This window comes from Procambarus clarkii, chromosome 54 (assembly GCF_040958095.1).
Source record: "Procambarus clarkii isolate CNS0578487 chromosome 54, FALCON_Pclarkii_2.0, whole genome shotgun sequence".
NCBI lineage: Eukaryota > Metazoa > Arthropoda > Malacostraca > Decapoda > Cambaridae > Procambarus > Procambarus clarkii.
Genome location: NC_091203.1, coordinates 15,204,398 through 15,226,243, shown reverse-complemented (window position 1 = coordinate 15,226,243; position 21,846 = coordinate 15,204,398). Strand labels below are relative to the sequence as shown.

Sequence of the window (21,846 nt, the reverse complement as noted above, 5' to 3'; positions counted from 1 at the left end):
AACACACCCTAGACCGGGGTAGAGTGGGGGGGGGGGGGAGAACTACCAAAGCCCACCAAAAGTGACATGCAATGTGGGAAATCATTCATATTTGCAAACATACAAGGCTTGAAACCAAAATCAAGAAATAAAGTTAAATTAAGATCATAAATGGCCTCCTAATAGAATCGAACTCAATATTTGGTGCATTTACAGAAAACCCACACAAAAGACCACATGGATAGTGAAATGTGGATTCCGAATTATAATCTACATAGATGTGACAAGAGTAATTAGGTCAAGTGGAGGAGTAGGTCTGTATATTAAAGAGGAGCTGGCATGCACAGAGCTCCTGAACTCGTCCAATGAGGTGGTAGAGGTACTTGGAATCAAGGTAGAAAATATGAATCTACTTATTATTTTAATATACAAACCGCCAGATGCAACAGTTGAGGAATTCACTGAACAGATCCACAAAATAGAGTTATCCTTGATAGCCTTGGTTATCCTTGATAACCTAGCAAACTCAGTACCAGATATCATCTTCCTTGGAGACTTCAATCTACCCAGTTGAAAAAGGAGAATAGTAAACAATCACATCATAGCAGGAAGCCAACCTGGAAATAACCAACCACAGGTCAGAGAACTACTGAGATTCTGTGACACATTCTCGCTCAGTCAGCAGATTACAAAACCAACTAAGAACGAAAACACGCTGGACCTGATATTCACGAACAATGAGGAGCTAATCAGAGACATTACTGTCTCAGACACTACGTACTCGGACCACAAGCTCATTGAAGTGCAAACTAACATTACTAATGGTAGTACGCCCAAGAGAAACAAAAAGCGAGAAGGGCTATTCAATAAATTCAATTTTAATAATAAGAGGATAGACTGGGAGAATATAAACAGGGAACTTTCAAACATTCAATGGGAAAATGTTCTAAGAAATAATAATCCTACACAAGGAATAGAAAAACTGACTTCTGAAGCATATGAAGTCTTTCTGAAACATGTTCCTTTGAGGAAAGCCAGAAAGAGGTCCAATGTAGAAAGAGAACGCAGACGACATTACAAAAGAAGAAAGAAATTAACGGAAATGCTTAAGCAGACACGACTCTCCATACAGAGAAGAAATAATTTAAACAGGTAGATTGAAGAAATCGAACAGAGACTGAAGCATTCCTATCAGACTGAAGAAAGTCAACTAGAACAGAAAGCAATTCAAGAAATAAAGAAAAACCCAAAATATTTCTTCACATATGCTAAATCAAAAGCGAAAACCACTGCCAGTATTGGACCTATTCGTATTAGTGAAGGTTCATACACTGAGGAGGACAAAGAAATTAGTGAAATCCTAAAAAAGCAGTATGAGGACATGTTTAGCACTCCGATACTCAGCATGAAAGTCGAAGATTCGGATAATTTCTTTATGAATGATACTCAAACACCTGTAAATATAACTGATATCAACACGAGCGTGGCAGATTTTGAATGAGAAAATGACAATATGCACATGCACTCAGCCCCGGGTCCAGACTCATGGAATTCAATATTTATAAAGAAATGCAAAGTGCCAGTATCACAGACACTCAGTATAGTGTGGAGCAAGAGCTTGGAAACAGGGGAGATACCAGATGCGCTTAAAGCAGCAGACATTGCCCCTCTACACAAGGGTGGTAGCAAAGCATTGGCAAAGAATTATAGACCAGTTGCACTAATGTCCCACATAATAAAAGTATTTGAGAGAGTGATCAGGAGTCAGGTCACTAGATTCATGACCTCCACAATCCAGGCCAACATGGATTTAGAGCAGGAAGATCATGCCTCTCACAGCTACTTGACCACTATGACAAAATCACTGAGGCATTAGAGGAAAACATAAAGCAGATGTCGTGTACACAGATTTTGCAAGGCATTCGACAAATGTGACCTTGGAGTGATTGCACACAAAATAAGGTCAATGGGTATAACTGGTAAAGTAGGACGCTGGATACTCAATTTCCTGTCGAACAGAACACAAAGAGTAACAGTCAATCAAGTAAAATCGAGTGCGAGCGCAGTTTAAGAGCGCAGCTCTGTACCTCAAGGTACAGTCCTGGCACCACTGCTGTTCCTTATTCTCATATCAGATATAGACAAAAACACAAGTCACAGCTTCGTGTCAGCCTTTGCAGATGATACAAAAATCAGCATGAAAATTACCTCTGCTGAAGACATTGATAAACTACAAACAGATATTAACAAAGTTTTCGATTGGGGAGCAGAAAATAACATGATGTTTAACGGTGATAAATTCCAGGTACTCAGATACTGCAAAAATGAGGATCTTAAACATAATACAGGGTACAAAACACAATCGAATCTGCCCATAGTAGGAAAACAGCATGTCAATGATTTGGGAATAATGATGTCCGACGACCTAACGTTTAGGGAGCATAACCCAGCAAGTATTGCTTCAGCCAGAAAAATGATAGGATGGATTACGAGAATCAACCAACCTCTTGGTGCCCAGATGGACTCTACCATAGGGTCGACCAGGGCTCCCAACACATAATTGGTGCAATCTTTTGGAACCAGCCCAGTACCCGAGTCGACCCAGGGAACCACTGGGCACCCATTAAGATTACCTATATGTGTATACCAACAAATGCCATGATAAACAAGATATAACACAGACGACCGCCATTTGCCAGGCGTCCAGGTTGATCCACGAGTTCATTGTCATAAAGGCTTACTGTGTGGGACATTTGGGGCTTGAATCTGATTATTTAAATATTAATGTAGTAAATTAAATTACGAAGGACCACCCGCTTTTATAGTAAAGAGGGAAACTGAGAATTTCTGATCATTAGATAATTCCTAGATGAACCAGTAACTATGGATAAAATACTAGAGAATATGATCATAGAAATAATTAATGGGCTGTATAATTAAATGAATCAAACCCTCAAACACCTACATTGGGGGGTTATTACTGGAAGTCAGTACGTCCAGGAACTAGTGTGGTTCGTTCACTAATCCAAATTATAATAAGCTAATCCTATGAATTATAGTGAAACTAATGTCATTACCATGAATGGGAACATAGATTATAAGTATAATAATGATAGTCACAATAAACACATGTTAATCCAGAGGAATTCTGCATATAAGTAATTCAGAAAATTTAATGAATGAATACAAAGAATCTTAGCTTAAAGACGATTCCTTTATGTAAGCCACGACGCTTCCTCTAAATCCCTGGGCTCGGCTGGCTGACGAATGGGATGGATTAACATGGGAGAAGGCGGCAGGGAGAATTCTTCTCACGGGCTGCAAGACAAATATTTACAGTAGCAACTAATTAAACTACTGAATCTCTATATTCAAGAATTTAAGAGTTACAGGTGATAATAAGTAATCACCTGTGGTTTGGTGTTATCATGCGTCGTCACGGTCAATCACCCAGCTACTACACTACACTTTACCAGATGCATCAAATAAAGATAAGATACTTAGCTAATATGGGTACTGTATAAGTTGTAAGATTGCCGAAATTCGCGTCCCCAGGCTCTGGCTTCAGCCTATCCTGGATAATGGCGCGCTTCACTGGCCGGTCACGTGTAGTCAAGAACCAGATTAAAAAGGTTCCTTATGTTACACCAGCACCAGTTGAAGATATTATCTGCAAAGTTGTTCACGCCTCACAGTGGCGACTTTCATCTGAGGATGGATAACGTCTACCCTGATGGCTGGGCAATGGCGTCTCCTCGTGAGCACAATACGGGTAGGTCTGCCTCAGAGCTTCCCTCCACGTGTACTGGCTTGGTCCTCCTCACCCACGCTGCGTCCCGCGTTCATAAACCAAATTATTGTCATGAACATTAATATTTCTCGCATTTATGCTTGAAATGTTGGAGACTGGACGGGTTTATTATTTAGAAGAGGGAAATATTATTATTTGCCAGTTTAGTGATAGTAAACGTATAAGGGAGAGGAATTAATGTCTCCCCATGGCATTCACTCGTGACGTTAACTTTTATTACTCGATAATCGCTATGACTCCAACGCTCTATTCGGCTCTTAGTTGGAAGTCAATTTATCTGTAATTAGTTATCACACAGAATGCCTTGGTTATAGAGAATCGAATTTAATTCTCAGATACATTGGATATAATGTGTTTATTGTAAGGAAATCTGACGCAATACTGGCGTCGGATGACGTGAGAATTCTAGCCTACTGCACAGATGAAATTATTAGTACATGAGAATTCTACGTGGTGTTAATATTACTCACTACAATAATTAGTAGAGTTAGTAATAAGTAATGAGAATACAACAGTGTTGTATTCGGTGTTGGAAATTTCCAACATACTGAGCAGGCTGGAGTATATTATATTGAAGCGCTTTATCAGCGGAGACCTGTCCTAGACCTGCACTACGCTCAACTTGCACAAGTTGGCCAAGTGCGGCTTGCTCAAGTTGACAAGGCTGGGCTTGCCATAGTTGCTAAGGCTGGGCTTGCCATAGTAGGCAAGGCTAGGTTTGCCTAGTTGTCAAGGCTGGGCTTGCCATAGTAGGTAAGGTTGGGCTTGTCTAGTTGACAAGGCTGGGCTTGCCATAGTTGGCAAGGCAGGGCTTGCCTAGTTGGCATGGCTGGGCTTGCCTAGTTTGCAAGGCTGGGCTTGCCATAGTTGGTAAGGCTGGGCATGCCATAGTTGGCAAAGCTGGGCTTGTCATTGTAGGCAATGCTGGACTTGCCATAGTAGGCAAGGCTCAGCTTGCCATAGTAGGCAAGACTGGGCTTACCACAGTAGGCAAGGCATGGTTTGCAATAGTAGGCAACGCTGGGCTTGCCCAATAAGAAGGGTAATGTTATTGTTTACGTTTCACGCGGGATTTGTGTTTATATAAACATTATGATCTTGTCACATATGATAAATAAGGTATTATTTATTTTCAGTATAATTTGTGGTCCATTTAGAGTAGGGGACATGACAAGAGCAACGGGTGTCATGACCAGAGCAACAGGTAACATGACTCAAGCAATGTGTGAAATGATCAATAACTTTATATTCATCGACTATGTTACCAAATTACTGTACATTTGAGTAAATTAACCTAACTGTAGATATACAGACATTTGTGAATAATGCATTTTAATTTAATTTATATTATATTCATATTTGATACACATTTACGTTCATTAAATTTACAGGAATTGATCTGTCAAAATGTGAGAGTAGGCCTAATGTAGTATATATATACATTTAGGCTTACAGTGTTAGAACTGCTCATAATAAAATATTCTAACACAAAGGAAAATAATCCATAAAAAAATTATTGTGTTGCTGCTATAATCAGAAACGTGATAAAAAACTGGAACAAAAATTATTTCAATATTTGTATAATATAGAAACGCTCAGATTGATTTGAAATTATACAAATAAATACAAATTTATGGTCCGTGATCCTTCACACCATTTTGTTCCACTGGGAGCGTAACTGACGGTTCAGTCAATAGATGGCGCTGTTATGGTGGTCTTGGCATCTTTTGTGGGGAACCTTCTACCTTTTCTCTAAAGTGTTTGGTGTTGAATCAACGAGGTGCCCGGCCCGCCTTCAACCTTCAGTCAATCCACTGTTGTCTGTGTGGTACCTCCTGTCCTGCTTTAAGTGTTGTAAAAGGTTAGTTTCGAGTTTATTGTAAATTTTAACTTATTTAAGGATATCGTTGTGTGTTTACTGTAAAATAAAAATCGGGGTCATTGATAGTTTAACATGCATTGATTCTATTCTTTATTAGTTATATTTTAATCATTTAGTTGCCATGAATAATTTATAGTTAATAGTATTTAACTGGATCTACAGCTTTTGTAGTACAAATGCACTATGAATAAAATATTTTTCAAATAAAATTGTCATTAACAATGAGTCTGACCAATAGTGGTCAGGCGAAATCCTAGCAAGCTAATTTAACCATTAGTAACATGGCTTTTCTTCAAAATCCTGAGACTGTCATCACTACATGAATTCTCCCAAAAATATAGTAAAATGGATTTAAAATGGATGTAGCGTAGTTTACTTCCAAAGTATAATGGAACTTAAATGATAAAGCCCTACTCGATAGCAGACTAAATCTATATAAATGAAAATGTTGTTTGTTCAAAATCGCTAATCTCCTAAAGTTCTAAAGATTGCTTTGAAATTTTCAGTTGCATTCGCATAAAGCCAGGTTTTATAGACATTCTATATAGATGTCACGTCTGTTAGGACAAAAGTGTTTTTTTTCTGAAACCATGTTTCTCATGGTTTTTTCATTCGAAGGAAATCCTAGAAACCTCTTTACCGATTGGTTTGAAACCTTAACACAACGTTGCATTTGAGTACGTACGTCTCTTTATATACCTACTATAAAAATGCCACCCCAGTGACTGGTAAAAAAAATGCGTTTTAGAAAAACTGCGTTGTTTGTTGCACATAACATTCATGCTATACTAAATGTCTAGTATTCAACTTCAATGTTTCAGATGTCATTGATAAAATTTATTTTCATTAATTTAGATTAAATTTTATTTTCAATTTTGTGACGGTGTTGGAACTGATCTGTGTTTACCATTCGTAAGTATAGATGTCACACCTGTGACGGGAAAAATTATGCTCTTCTTAACAGTACCATCTCTTGCATGTAAGAGCAACACTCTTGCTATTGTAAATGTTGCAATTCTATTTGTTTCTGATCACATTGATTGAAATCTCGGATTTTGATTTATTTTCATTCTAACTTGTGTGAATTGCGTTAGAATTGACCTGTTAACAATACTGTTCATTTCGCGAGCATAGTTTATTCTTAAATTGTTTAATTACATTAATTTTTTAACCGTCTCTTATTTCAGTGATGGGAACATGATCACTTGGTTTCAAATTTTCTGATGAACATCAGACCATTTAGCAAGGCATCGGACGAGGGAGTGGGGAATGGCGATGACGAGGGAACAGAAGTGGTAGTGGGGAGGATGAGGGGACAAGGTAGGGGGGTAATGGTGGGGAACGATGAAGGGTTTGGGACTATGGGGAGGTCAAGGGGACGGTGGAGTGGGGAGGCCGTGGAGACCGGTGACGGGGCGAATGGTGGGTAGGACTTGGGGACAAAAGGTTGCTGTTGCTCTGCAAAGCAGATGCATTGCTGAGCTACGGCAACGTTTGGCCGGTTAATGTTAGCATTCATAATGTAAAAGTTAATTTATTATTTTTGCATTTTCTGCCTATACTTATAATTTGCATTGTCGTACTAATTATGTTTCGAAATATTTACTATAATTTAAGGTGGCTTAATATAACCTCCGATGAGAACCTAGAAAGTCGCTTTAAAATGGTTTTTACAGCTTTCAATTGACAGCTTCTATTAACTAAAAGTTGCGTTCTTCGCCTGAATAATATCGGTCGGTCATTGAACCTAAATGGTTTAAGCCCAGAGTATATGATATTGGACTTTAATATTTTGTAAATGTAATTTGAGTGACTTGAACTGTGCTAGAGCTGATTTTTTGCTTTAATATTTTTCAAACAATTACTTAATGAAATGCTTAAACATTTAACACGGCTCTTGCGTTTAAATACCAAATATTTACTAGACATTATAAATTTCTGATGAAAAGGCTAAGCCTATTTAATGGAATATTCTAAACACTCGTGTTTATAACGAACATGATCTGTTAACCAAACCACACCAGAATTTGGAGACGGTTGGTTCATCCTGGACCAGTATAAAGTAGATTAAAATAACTTCAACGTTCGATTTCAGTCCTTCGGACAAATACTTTTGCCAGCCTTTCTTCCATTCTCTACACCCTCGGTAAGAACTTTTCGTACTTTTTTTTTTCTCTACTTCCCCTGGCCCACATTCTGACATAGACCTCGGTTCCTTTGATAGCATTGTAAATTCTAACTAGAATAATCTTCCCCTGTTTTTAGGGGACCCTAATCTCCATTCTTGACTATTGCTTATCTTTAAAACGCCACCTTCCACATAGCTTCTAGTTGGCCCTTGCCTCCCTGAAATATAGCGCATCTTATCTTTCCAACAAAGGCGATTCGGTATATCCTTAACCGTGTGGACTACCTCGTGAAAAGCAAATGTCGTGCTCTGACTCCACCTATACCCCTTTGCATCGCCTTTAAACTTTCCTCAACCGCAAACTGAGATAGCTCTCTAGTCTTCGTCCACCTCACTTCGATCTTGTAACAAGTTTCATCTGACCTTCTCAGTATTTCTATGGTCTACCTAAGCCTCATAAACCTCGTGCTCCTTTATCCTATCATTCATTTTTAAAGGGGGGGGGGGCGTCGGCTATCCTCTGGCCTCCTGGTTAGCTGTAACTCGGATGCCTCATCTTGGCACTTTCTCTTGCCCACCTTCGTCACTCACTCAGAACTTCAGAGAAAGACTGCACCTGCAACCCTTCTATAAAATACAAAGTCCTGATGTAGCTAGTTGACTTTGATGTAATCTTTCCTTGGAAGGCGACTGAGGAACGTCTTCCTCACCCGCTTTCTACTAAAGTTTTCTTAATCAGATGCCTTGTTCACTAACGCCTTCTCTTTAAACTATAAATGCTAATCTCGAACTTCAATGTCGCTGTGGGTTTCCCCTTTAACCCTGTTCTTGCCACTCTGAACATGGAATATTTCGAAACTATTCTTCCCTTTATTGATACTCGTCCCTCTGGCTTCGCTATGTTGATATCGTTCCTTTATGGCCTCCTTACCTTAACCTTTTAACGGCCTCTCCTTTTATATTAACAATGTGACTCCTTCCATTTCAAAATTGAGTAGGAATCAAATTCCCTCCTTTTTCCTAGTGTTCATAACTGTCCATATTCCTGCCTCTATACATGGTTTACAAAGACCGCATGGAAGTTGTCTTTTCCTACAATCCTCCTTCTGTTATTCCCATCTTCCTCCGTGCTTTACGCATCGGCAACTATTTTTTTCATACCCATTCTTCTATTGCACCCAATTTTACACCCTGCCTTCCGTACCTTTTTTCCTTGTTCTAGTTTTCCTCTAGAATTTAGGTGTCCTCCCCTCTTGCCTTTTATCAATGACCATGCCTCCCTCGTCTCGTCAAGACCTGATAATGGTCCAGGACTGACAAACTACGTAGTCTCCTCAATTTCTAGTGGTTTGGTTAATACTAAAGCCACGATATTGTACCTTTTGAACTGAACATGATCTGATTTCTAGGCACATGCAAATCCTTCCCTTTAACACTCCTCTGCATGGGCTCATACCCCCCCATCCCCTTCAAACTACTGACGACCTTCTCAACAACCTATAATATATTGACTGTTTTCAAAAATCCTAATTTACATAAAATTTCATACTAATGGTTTCAAAGCTTTTTCTTGCATTCGTTGTCTAAACATGACTTGCCTCTAGTGTGCTCAGTTTTGAGAAAATCTGATAGCTTTGATCATAGTGGCTAATATTGCGTCTGGCATCTAATTGCAAACTATCTTCTTCGGTACAGATGATGGCACTTGCTCTACTCTTCCTTGGTTATATCGCCCAGGTAATTAACATTTTGCTCTGTACTCTTGGACATAATAAGCAAAATATTTCACAAGGGACTAAAATATTGCTTCCCAATAGATCCAGGGTCAGGCGTACCAACCTTACGGCACCCATGCGCCCCTGCCAGTCGTCACCCCCACAACCTCCACCGTCACCACTGAGGTTGGTAACACTGGCATTACCTTTCTTAACCAACATGTTATTAATACTTTAACACTTGTTAATGGTGTATAATATTCCAGACTACCCTGACCCACACTCTGCGGGAGACTACAACCTCTGACGTCTGGGTTACTGAGCAGACGGCGATCACCCTGACAGTCACCCAGACAACCACCCAATGGGAGTTTGTTCCCCAGCAGCCACAGACGGTGACCTCTGTGATAAGGGTCACCTCCACACCGGTAGTGTTGGTGACGGCTACGGTGGGGGTCTACCCAGTGAGCACAATGGTCTCGGTCTACAGTCAGTTCTTCACCACAACAGATACTGTTAAATACTGGCAGACCATCACTCACGTGGCTGTCACTCACGAGGTAACTATGTAGTCTTTAACTTGTGAAAGTGTGCGATACCTTTATTACACAAACGTCAATAATATATGCATTTGCAGATCCAGACGATCCCTGTGATATCTACCCAAGAACTAGTGCAGGATATAGTAACTACCATCACCCAAATTGTAACTACTACGGTTACTTCCACCACCGCCAGATACTATGCTTAATTTATTGTATATGCTGAAATAAAAGTATGTTATAAACCATCACGATTTTTTTTACTTTAAAAAAGGTTATGCACCAAAACCAACTTAAACTTAAATTACATTAGTTATACTGAGGAATTAAAGTTACTACAGAACACTTAGGGTTATTTGGTCTATACTTGTGCGATCACTTTAAACGGTGGACAAACGTACATTTTAGTTATATATGTATATAATATATTATATATTTTATACATAATGTTATAAGGGCTGTGACTACTTCAAAAGATGCTTTCTCGTGGCTGAAGATGTAATGACCAAACACCATATCGGAGCATTTGGAAACTACGAAATTCTGGTCTCATCTGTACCATTATCGGGACGTACTATGTTAAGTACTCCTAGAACACAATGATGTAGAATAGTGCTCTTCAACCTGGGTAGACAATCCCCCCTTACAGTGGTAGAGATTAACTCAAGGGTGTACAACTGGGTGGGGGAGAGCTTCACCTGCACATGTTTAAATAATGGAAGTGTCTCTTTCATTTCTTACAATATCTAACTGATTGCATATTTACCTATTGTAATATCAATTAAAAGTACTAAAATATAGATGGCAATCCTGAGCCTGCAAAACCTGTTGCAGTTAGTGCAGTAGGTGATACAACAAAAGACGTTTTAAATAGAGAGGGAGCTGCGTCACTGGACCCAAGAGGAAAGAGGCTAACAAAAAAATTAATCGCGTAAAAAGCGACGAAAACGATGACATTATGAAAATTGTATTTGGATTCGTCCGGCTAGTACATGAAGCCTCGAAACCCTTTACACCAGTAAAGTGCTAATTTTGTAATGCCACGTAGTGATGAAAATGGTGTTACTTCAAAACTTATACGGCATTTATAGTGTAACTATGTATATCTATATATATTATATATACAAGTTATGTATATACATATATCTAACCAAAAAACACACAAATAATGATTTCTGGCAATTTTGAAAGCATACTTCAAGCAACACCCCCTACTCAGCTCGTTGTTGCCGTGAGGGGGGGCTTAGTGGGCGGCTGCGGGAGTGTGATGCTCCTTGGGACAGTCCTGTCCTTTTCTAGCCTTGTGCTCCTGCTGCCGTCCTCTCCAATTCTGCTGGACACCTTTTCCTTCTGTTTCGTTTTCTCCCCCCCCTCCTCTTCTCCTATCTGCTTGCCGTTTCCTGCCGACCTTTTGTTCTGGTTCTTCCCTTGGACTTCTTCTATTTTGACGCCCGGGTGCTGGAGGAGGCATACTCTTGCACCCGTAGAACTGTAGTACCCGACGTAGAGAGCGAGGGGAACCTTTTATTGTCAATCCCCCTTTCATCACTGAACCCGATCTCGACGGACTGTCGGTTCTTAAGGTGGCGTTTTGGGGCGTATACTCACGACGCAACCCTAGGAGGCCCCGGCAAGATCGGCGATAGCTTCTTGTTGGGTCCCCCTCCCCGCTCAGCTCGTTGTCGCCGTCTGGGGGCTTAGTGGGCGGCTGCCGGAGTGTGATGCTCCTTGGGACAGTCCTCTGTCCTTTTCTAGCCTTGTGCTCCTGCTGCCGTCCTCTCCAATTCTGCTGGGCATCTTTTCCTTTTCCTTCTGTTTCGTTTTTCTCCCCCCTCTTCTCCTATCTGCTCGCCGTTTCCTGCCGACCTTTTGCTCGTTCTGGTTCTTCCCTTGGACTTCTTCTACTTTGACCCCCGGGTGCTTGAGGAGGCATACTCTTGCACCCGTAGAACTGTAGTACCCGACGTAGAGAGCGAGGGGAACCTTTTATTGTCAATCCCACTTTCATCACTGAACCCGATCTCGACGGACTGTCGGTTTCTTAAGGTGGCGTTTGTGGGGCGTATACTCACGACGCACCCCTAGGAGGCCCCGACAAGATCGGCGATAGCTTCTTGTTGGGTGTCCTGCCTCTAATTGTGGCTCCATGGTGGGTGTGGGGGCACATTCGTGAGTGAATTCGTAATTTCGTCAAGATGATAACCCCTGTTTCGGCTGCTTCTGGCTTACCTTTTCAGGCTCGTGGGGTGGGCGACCAAGCCCCCGAGTCGGTCCGTATTGGAAGACCGGGCTCTGTAGCCTCCGCTGCATTGGGCCCCGACCTTGCTCCTCCTTTGGCCTCTCTGACTCCTTCCCCTGGCTCCCCTCCCTCCTCTGTGGTTGGGTCGAGCCCCAAGCCCCCAGTGGTGACTACCTCGTCCCCTGGCGCGGCTCCTTCTCTAGTTGTTACTACTGCGCCTTTTAACCCCTCTCTCTCTGGGGGTTCTCACCGCCGTTCTCGTCACGGCCGCCCTCGCTCGATTCCTTCCAGTTCTGCTACCTATCAAGCCTTGTTTGGTCCCGCTTCGTGGGCCAAATATTTTGATCTCCTCCCTCTTGATTCTGCGCCTCCTGACGATTTCTCCCTTCATCGACATCTCATTGATTCCGTGGATGCCTCCATTACTTTTAACCCCACTCGTCTCGGTACGCGTGTCGTTGCTGCTCCTTCTCAGGATGCTGCTTCCCGCTTGGCTGCCTTATCCTGCCTTGGCGAGACCCCCGTTCGGGTCTCGAAGAACGTCCAGTTGAATGCCAGTGTTGGCACTATTTTGCTCCCGCCCCATGTTGCGACCGGTGTTCGGGACCTACGCGACTGCCACGACGATATTCGACATATCCTCGCTGCCCAGGGCCATTCTATTCTCCAGGTGGACACGTTTACTCGTCCCCCTCGTGGTAGTCGCCGTCAACCCCTCCGGGTTGTGAAGATTACCTTTGATGGTAGGACCCTTCCACCCTCTGTCATTCTTGCTGGTGCCAGGTGCTCTGTCCAGGAGTACATTCCTTCTCCTCGGCTCTGCAACAAGTGCTGGAGGTTTGGGCATGGTGCCCTCCGCTGCTCCGGGACTGTCTCTCTCTGTCCTTTGTGTGGTGGCGAAGGTCACTCTAAGTCGGAGTGCGCTTCTCCCCAGGCTCGTTGCCTCAACTGCGGTGAGGCCCATCCTACCTTCTCCCGTGCGTGTGTCCATTACAAGCTTGAGGCAGCCGTCCTCAACTTGAAGCACCGGGAGCGTTTATCTTTTCCTGAGGCGAGGCGCCAGGTTCGCCGGCTCCCGCCTTATGCTAATATCTCTTATGCTCGCGTGTTGCGCTCTTCCTCTCCTCGTCCTTCCCGCCTTCCTCAGACTCACAACCGTTTCCGGGCCTTGGACCCTGATGCGCCCACTGCCCCCTCCTCTGTCCCTTTGGGTTCTCTCCCGAAGGATCCTCCTCCTGGTCCTCTGTCTGGGGTTCCCCTTCCTTCTACCCGGTCTGTCGTGTCTTCTGTGTCTCCTTCCTCGTCCCCCTCCGATCCTCCTTCCCATCCTCTTCCTCCATCTATCGGCTCTCCCCGCCGCCTGTCGGTGCGGGCGGATGTCCATCGCTCTCCTAACGGCCGTCGTGTGTGCTCTCGTTCGGCTTCTCCTGTTGAGACACTGGAATCCGTTGCCCGGTACGTAGTTGCTGGGACACCGGTCTCTTTAAGTCAGAAGCGTAAGCCTGGCTCCTCTCCTTCCTCTTCCCCGGCGGGTAAGAAGGCTTCGCTTTCTTCCTCAGCTCCTCCTTCTGGCTCTGTTGCTCCTTCCACTCCCGTTTCAGTGCTTGCGCCCCCTGTTCCTGCTATGGTGGTTTCTTTGGCCCCTGCTTCCCTTTCGGTTGCTGCTCTTGCTGGGGTGCGCTCCTCTCTTTCTACTCCCCCTCTTCCTGCTGCTGTCCTTGACTGCTGCTGCTCCTCCTCCTCCTCCTCCTCCTCCTCCTCCTCCTCCTCCTCCTCCTCCTCCTCCTCCTCCTCCTCCTCCTCCTCCTCCTCCTCCTCCTCCTCCTCCTCCTCCTCCTCCTCCTCCTCCTCCTCCTCCTCCTCCTCCTCCTCCTCCTCCTCCTCCTCCTCCTCCTCCTCCTCCTCCTCCTCCTCCTCCTCCTCCTCCTCCTCCTCCTCCTCCTCCTCCTCCTCCTCCTCCTCCTCCTCCTCCTCCTCCTCCTCCTCCTCCTCCTCCTCCTCCTCCTCCTCCTCCTCCTCCTCCTCCTCCTCCTCCTCCTCCTCCTCCTCCTCCTCCTCCTCCTCCTCCTCCTCCTCCTCCTCCTCCTCCTCCTCCTCCTCCTCCTCCTCCTCCTCCTCCTCCTCCTCCTCCTCCTCCTCCTCCTCCTGCTGCCTGCTGCTGCTGCTGCTGCTGCTGCTGCTGCTGCTGCTGCTGCTGCTGCTGCTGCTGCTGCTGCTGCTGCTGCTGCTGCTGCTGCTGCTGCTGCTGCTGCTGCTGCTGCTGCTGCTGCTGCTGCTGCTGCTGCTGCTGCTGCTGCTGCTGCTGCTGCTGCTGCTGCTGCTGCTGCTGCTGCTGCTGCTGCTGCTGCTGCTGCTGCTGCTGCTGCTGCTGCTGCTGCTGCTGCTGCTGCTGCTGCTGCTGCTGCTGCTGCTGCTGCTGCTGCTGCTGCTGCTGCTGCTGCTGCTGCTGCTGCTGCTGCTGCTGCTGCTGCTGCTGCTGCTGCTGCTGCTGCTGCTGCTGCTGCTGCTGCTGCTGCTGCTGCTGCTGCTGCTGCTGCTGCTGCTGCTGCTGCTGCTGCTGCTGCTGCTGCTGCTGCTGCTGCTGCTGCTGCTGCTGCTGCTGCTGCTGCTGCTGCTGCTGCTGCTGCTGCTGCTGCTGCTGCTGCTGCTGCTGCTGCTGCTGCTGCTGCTGCTGCTGCTGCTGCTGCTGCTGCTGCTGCTGCTGCTGCTGCTGCTGCTGCTGCTGCTGCTGCTGCTGCTGCTGCTGCTGCTGCTGCTGCTGCTGCTGCTGCTGCTGCTGCTGCTGCTGCTGCTGCTGCTGCTGCTGCTGCTGCTGCTGCTGCTGCTGCTGCTGCTGCTGCTGCTGCTGCTGCTGCTGCTGCTGCTGCTGCTGCTGCTGCTGCTGCTGCTGCTGCTGCTGCTGCTGCTGCTGCTGCTGCTGCTGCTGCTGCTGCTGCTGCTGCTGCTGCTGCTGCTGCTGCTGCTGCTGCTGCTGCTGCTGCTGCTGCTGCTGCTGCTGCTGCTGCTGCTGCTGCTGCTGCTGCTGCTGCTGCTGCTGCTGCTGCTGCTGCTGCTGCTGCTGCTGCTGCTGCTGCTGCTGCTGCTGCTGCTGCTGCTGCTGCTGCTGCTGCTGCTGCTGCTGCTGCTGCTGCTGCTGCTGCTGCTGCTGCTGCTGCTGCTGCTGCTGCTGCTGCTGCTGCTGCTGCTGCTGCTGCTGCTGCTGCTGCTGCTGCTGCTGCTGCTGCTGCTGCTGCTGCTGCTGCTGCTGCTGCTGCTGCTGCTGCTGCTGCTGCTGCTGCTGCTGCTGCTGCTGCTGCTGCTGCTGCTGCTGCTGCTGCTGCTGCTGCTGCTGCTGCTGCTGCTGCTGCTGCTGCTGCTGCTGCTGCTGCTGCTGCTGCCCGCCCACCTCTGATCTGTTCTCCCGTTTCCTTCCCTCCGTCTTTGCTCAGTTTACCCATGCCCCCTAACCCTGACTTTGCTGACCCTGATCCCGACCCTGATATTCTTTAACGTGCTCTGTTGGTCTTTCGCCTTTGTTTCTTCCTTGTTCTCTGTTTTTGTCCTTTCTCTTCTCGTCGTTGTCCATTCTTCAATGGAACGTTCGAGGTTATTACGCCAATTTCCTCGAACTCCAACTTCTGGTTTCGCGGTTTTCGCCCCTTTGTGTCTGTCTCCAGGAGCCGATGCTTGGTGCTCGTCCTGGTCGTTTTCGTGGCTATTCCTTTCTCTCCCCCCCCCCCCAGCCATTGCTGGGGCTTCTAATTCTTCTGCTCTCTTGATTCGGGCTGATGTTCCCTTTGTTCCTTTACTTTTTCCTTCGCCTCTCCATTGTTCTGCTGCTCGTATCTTTGTGGGGAAATGGTACACAGTTTGTTCCATTTATCTCCCCCCCAAGTGTCCCGCTCTCTCTTCCTGATTTGAAACACCTCCTAGACTCCTTGCCGGAGCCTGTGCTCCTGCTGGGTGACTTCAATTGTCGTCATTCTCTTTGGGGTGACGTTCTGACGAATACCCGGGGTCGCCTCCTTGAGCCGTTTCTCCTCTCTTCTTCCCTGTCTCTTCTGAATTCTGGTGAGCCCACTCATTTGGACTCTCGAACTCGCACCCTTTCTTGTCTTGATCTTTCTCTCTGCTCTTCTTCTCTTTACTTAGATTTCACATGGCAGGTTCTTGATGACCTCCATGGAAGTGATCATTTCCCCATCCTTGTTTCCTTTTTCTCTTTTCGCCCTTCCCTCTCTTTCCCTAGGTGGCAGTTTGCTAAGGCGGACTGGACCCTATTTTCCCTCAGTGCTACTCTCTCTGACCTCTCCCTTCTGCCCCTCTCTCGCGCTCTCCTCCTTTTTCGTGACACTGTCTTCGACGCTGCCCTCCGCTCTATTCCTCGCTCTTCCTCTCGGGGTCCACGGAAGTGCGTTCCCTGGTGGAATGCGGACTGTGCTCGGGCTGTCCGCTGTAAGCGTGCAGCCTGGAAGAAGCACCGCCGTAGGCAGACGACCGATTCTTTTCTTTTCTTTCGGAAAGCGAGTGCGGTGGCCCGTAGGGCCATCCGTACGGCTAAACGTGAATGTTGGGCATCTTATGTCTCGACAATTACGTCCGAAACCCCTCTGGCCCAGATCTGGAAGCGTATCCGCAAGATAGCGGGTAAGTTCGTTCCCGATGTTTCACCGGTCCTTCACCTCCATGATACTCTTGTGGCGGACCCGTTGCAGGTCGCTTCCGAACTGGGTTCCCACTTTTCTTCTGTTAGCTCTGGTCTTCATCTTCCCCAATCTTTCCTTCTTCGTAAACCTGTCCTTGAGTCTCGTCCTTTAGATTTCTGCACTCATCTTCAGCTTCCCTATAATGATCCCTTCTCTCTCTCTGAACTTCGTTCTGCCCTGGCCCTCTGCGGTTCTACGGCGGCGGGCTCCGATGGTATTCATTATGAGATGCTTCGCCATCTCCCTCCGAGCACGTCTCAGTATTTGCTGAGTCTGTATAATCGGATCTGGGAGTCGTCGTCAGTCCCTGAGGACTGGCTCGATGCCGTTGTCCTCCCTGTTCGCAAACCGGCGTCTCTGGGTACTTCCCCTAAGGACTTTCGCCCTATTGCTCTCACAAGTTGTGTCTGCAAACTCTTTGAACGTATGGTTAACGTTCGTCTGATGTGGTTCCTGGAACACCATCACCTCCTCTCCCCTTCTCAATTTGGTTTCCGCAAGTGCCGCAGCACGACAGATGTCCTGGTGAACTTGGAGGTCTATATACGTACTGCTTTTGCTGCGAAGACCTCCGTTGTTGCCGTCCTTTTTGACCTAGAAAAGGCTTACGACACCACTTGGCGTTATCATATCCTATCTCAACTTCATTCTTTTGGCCTTCGTGGTCATCTCCCTCTCTTTCTCCGCAGCTTCCTCTCTCGTCGTTCCTTTCGGGTGCGCCTTGGTACCGCTCTCTCTCCCTCTTTTCAGCAATACGAAGGTGTGCCCCAGGGTAGTGTTCTGAGCACTACTCTTTTTCTGGTTGCCCTCAATGGTCTTCTTTCCTCTCTTCCTTCTGGTGTCTTCTCCGCTCTCTATGTCGATGATCTTACCCTTTGTTGTCAGGGTGATGATTCGCCTCTCCTTCAACGCCGGCTTCAACTTGCGATTGATGCCGTGTCGTCTTGGGCCACAGGTCATGGCTTCAAGTTCTCTACTTCTAAGACTTGTGCCATGACTTTTACGCGGAAACGGGTTGTTCTTCGTCCCTCTTTGTCACTTTATGGTCATCCCCTTGAATACAAAGATTCCGCGAAGCTTTTGGGGTTATTCCTTGACACTCGTTTGTCTTGGTCTCCCCATATCTCTTACCTCCGTGTTGAGTGCTCTAAGTCCCTTACCCTCCTTCGGGTCTTGTCCCATACTTCTTGGGGGGCAGATAGGCGCACTCTCCTTGCTTTACATTCCTCTCTCGTCCTGTCTAAGCTCGATTATGGTTGCCCTGCTTACTCGTCTGCTTAGCCTTCTACTCTTCGCCGTCTTGATGCTTTGCACCATACTGGGTTGCGCCTCAGTTCTGGTGCCTTTCGTTCGACTCCCGTCCTTAGCTTGTATGTTGACACTGGCTTCCTGTCTCTCCAGGACCGCCGTGATCGCTACTGTCTTCGCTATCTTGCGCGGTCCTTGCAACATCCTTCCTCTCGTCTCTGTCGTGCTTTAACTTTTACCCCTCCTGCGGTTCCTGTTCCTCTTCACCACCTCCCTCTTTCTGTCCGGTTATCTCGCCTGCAGGATTCTCTTTCCGTTCGTATTTCTGATGTTTCTCCTCGTGTTGTTCCTTCTTTGCCCCCGTGGAGGGTCCCTCTTCCGCGGTTTTGTACATCCTTGACTCGTATCACTAAAGCTTTTACCCCTCCTACAGTTCTAAAACGCCTTTTCCTCGAGCACTTTTCTTCTCACTCCCGCTCCGTTTCTGTCTTCACCGATGGGTCTAAGTCAGCGGACGGTGTTGGCTACTCTGTTGTTTTTCCTGATCGCACTTATATGTGTCGCTTGCCTCCGGAGACTAGCATCTTTACAGCGGAACTTTATGCTATTCTCTATGCTCTTCGTCTCCTGCTTTCTCGTTGTCAGTCTTCCTTTGTGGTTGTTGTTGACTCTCGTAGTGCCCTCATGGCTCTCGGGTGCTTTAATCCAGTTCATCCGGTAGTTGTCGAGATCCAGCATTGGCTGTTTCTCGTTCACAGTAAATTTAAGTCGGTTGAGTTTTGTTGGGTTCCCAGCCATATTGGCGTGTCTTTAAATGAGCGTGCGGATGCTGCCGCTAAGGAAGCTGTCCGCTCTTGTCCCATCTCTCGTAAAGGCATTCCGTATTCAGACTTTTACCCGGTTATCCATTCCTCAGTCCTTGCCCGTTGGCAGGCTTCTTGGTTGTCTGTTACTGGTAACAACCTACGTACTCTTAAATGTTGTGTTTCCTCGTGGCCGTCCTCCTTCCACCGTAACCGGCGGTGGGAAACAGCTCTAGCGAGGTTGCGTATTGGCCATACTCGCTTAACCCATGGTCACTTGATGGAGCGCCGCCCTGCTCCTTATTGTCCTAGTTGCATTGTCCCTCTTACGGTCGTGCATGTCCTTCTTGAATGTCCTGACTTCCAGGACGAGCGTGTGTCTTGCTTTCCGACCGCCCCTCGCGGTCACCTGTCCCTCGATAGAATTCTTGGTGACTCGGATACTTTTGATATCGTTCGCCTTATGCGTTTTTGTTCTCGTATTGGCATCCTTGGTGATATTTAGCGCCCTCTGATTATTTTGCGTATTTGATGGTGCTACATAGCCTTCCCGGTTTGGTGCCTTCTTTTGATAATTACTTACTTACTTCTCCTATCTGCTTGCCGTTTCCTGCCGACCTTTTGTTCTGGTTCTTCCCTTGGACTTCTTCTATTTTGACGCCCGGGTGCTGGAGGAGGCATACTCTTGCACCCGTAGAACTGTAGTACCCGACGTAGAGAGCGAGGGGAACCTTATATTGTCAATCCCCCTTTCATCACTGAACCCGATCTCGACGGACTGTCGGTTCTTAAGGTGGCGTTTTGGGGCGTATACTCACGACGCACCCCTAGGAGGCCCCGGCAAGATCGGCGATAGCTTCTTGTTGGGTGTCCTGCCTCTAATTGTGGCTCCATGGTGGGTGTGGGGGCACATTCGTGAATAAATTTTCCTTTTCGTCATAACCCCTGTTTTGACTTTCTGCTTTACCTTCTCGGGTTCGTGGGGGTGGGCGACCAAGCCCCCCCCGGGTCGGTCCGTGTTGGAAGACCGGGCTCTGTAGCCTCCGCTGCATTGGGCCCCGACCTTGCTCCTCCTTTGGCCTCTGACTCCTTTCCCTGGCTCCCCTCCCTCCCTCTGTGGTTGGGTCGAGACCCAAGCCCCCAGTGGTGACTACCTCGTCCCCCTGGCGCGGCTCCATCTCTAGTTGTAACTACTGCGCCTTTTAACCCCCCTCTGGGGGTTCTCACCGCCGTCCTCGTCACGGCCGCCCTCGCTCGATTCCTTCCAGTTCTGCTACTTATCAGGCCTTGTTTGGTCCCGCTTCGTGGGCCAAATATTTTGATCTCCCTCTTGATTCTGCGCCTCCTGACGATTTCTCCCTCCATCGACATCTCGTTGATTCCGTGGATGCCTCGATTACTTTCAACCTCAGAAGTCTCGGTACACGTGTCGTTGCTGCTCCTTCTCAGGATGCTGCTTCCCGCTAGGCTGCCTTATCCTGCCTTGGCGAGACCCCCGTTCGGGTCTCGAAGAACGCTCGGTTGAATGCCAGTGTTGGCATTCTGCTCCTGCCCCATGTTGCGACCGGTGTTCGGGACCTGCGCGACTGACACGACGATATTTGACATATTCTTGCTGCACAGGGCCATTCTATTCTCCAGGTAGACACGTTTACTAGTCCCCCTCGTGGTAGTCGCCGTCAACCCCTCCGGGTTGTGAAGATTACCTTTGATAGTAGGACCCTTCCACCCTCTGTCATTCCTGCTGGTGCCAGGTGCTCTGTCCAGGAGTACATTCCTTCTCCTCGGCTCTGTAACAAGTGCTGGAGGTTTGGGCATGGTGCCCTCCGCTGCTCCGGGACTGTCTGTGTCCTTTGTGTGGTGGCGAAGGTCACTCTAAGTCGGAGTGCACTTCTCCCCAGGCTCGTTGCCTCAACTGCGGTGAGGCCCATCCTACCTTCTCCCGTGCGTGTGTCCATTACAAGCTTGAGGCAACCATCCTCAGCTTGAAGCACTGGGAGCGTTTATCTTTTCCTGAGGCGAGACGCCAGGTTCGCCGGCTCCCGCCTTATGCTAATATCTCTTATGCTCGCGTGTTGCGCTCTTCCTCTCCTCGTCCTTCCCGCCTTCCTCAGACTCACAACCGTTTCCGGGCCTTGGACCCTGATATGCCCACTGCCCACTCCTCTGTTCCTTTGCGTTCTGTCCTGAGGGGTCCCCCTCCTGGTCCTCTGTCTGGGGTTCCCCTTCTTTCTACCCGGTCTGTCATGTTTCCTGTGTCTTCTTCCTAGTCTCCCTCCGATCCTCCTTCCCATCCACTTCCTCCATCTATCGGCTCTCCCCGCCGCCTGTCGGTGCAGGCGGATGTCCATCGCTCTCCTAACGGCCGTCGTGTGTGCTCTCGTTCAGCTTCTCCTTTTGAGACACTGGAATCCGTTGCCCAGTACGTAGTTGCTGGGACACCAGTCTCTTTAAGTCAGAAGCGTAAGTAAGTAAGTAATTATCAAAAGAAGGCACCAAACCGGGAATGCTATGTAGCACCAAGTACGCAAAATAATCAGAGGGCGCTAAATATCACCAAGGATGCCAATACGAGAACAAAAACGCATAAGGCGAACGATATCAAAAGTATCCGAGTCACCAAGAATTCTATCGAGGAACAGGCGACCGCGAGGGGCGGTCGGAAAGCAAGACACACGCTCGTCCTGGAAGTCAGGACATTCAAGAAGGACATGCACGACCGTAAGAGGGACAATGCAACTAGGACAATAAGGAGCAGGGCGGCGCTCCATCAAGTGACCATGGGTTAAGCGAGTATGGCCAATACGCAACCTC

The 21,846-nt window shown here is 47.3% G+C and overlaps 2 protein-coding genes across 2 annotated transcripts in view; one reads left to right on the top strand and one right to left on the bottom strand.

The window, feature by feature from the left end:
• Nucleotides 1-21,846, bottom strand: part of LOC138352621 (uncharacterized) — a 55,784-nt gene that overhangs the window by 18,075 nt on the left and 15,863 nt on the right. The window lies entirely within an intron of this gene.
• On the top strand, nucleotides 5,568-10,305 carry LOC138352622 (uncharacterized). The gene is made up of 5 exons (XM_069305120.1): nucleotides 5,568-5,651; nucleotides 9,496-9,537; nucleotides 9,618-9,701; nucleotides 9,782-10,075; nucleotides 10,153-10,305. Exons 2-5 carry the CDS (start codon nucleotides 9,496-9,498, stop codon nucleotides 10,264-10,266), a joined length of 534 nt encoding a protein of 177 aa, XP_069161221.1. The 5' UTR covers nucleotides 5,568-5,651; the 3' UTR covers nucleotides 10,267-10,305.

What these genes read in the sequence shown, in the direction of transcription:
- LOC138352622 (XM_069305120.1), top strand. Translation starts at nt 9,496, where the DNA reads ATGATGGCACTTGCTCTACTCTTCCTTGGTTATATCGCCCAG. An exon ending in CCTCCACCGTCACCACTGAG is followed by an intron (nt 9,702 to 9,781) that starts GTTGGTAACACT and finishes ATAATATTCCAG; the next exon opens with ACTACCCTGACCCACACTCT. An exon ending in ACGTGGCTGTCACTCACGAG is followed by an intron (nt 10,076 to 10,152) that starts GTAACTATGTAG and finishes ATGCATTTGCAG; the next exon opens with ATCCAGACGATCCCTGTGAT.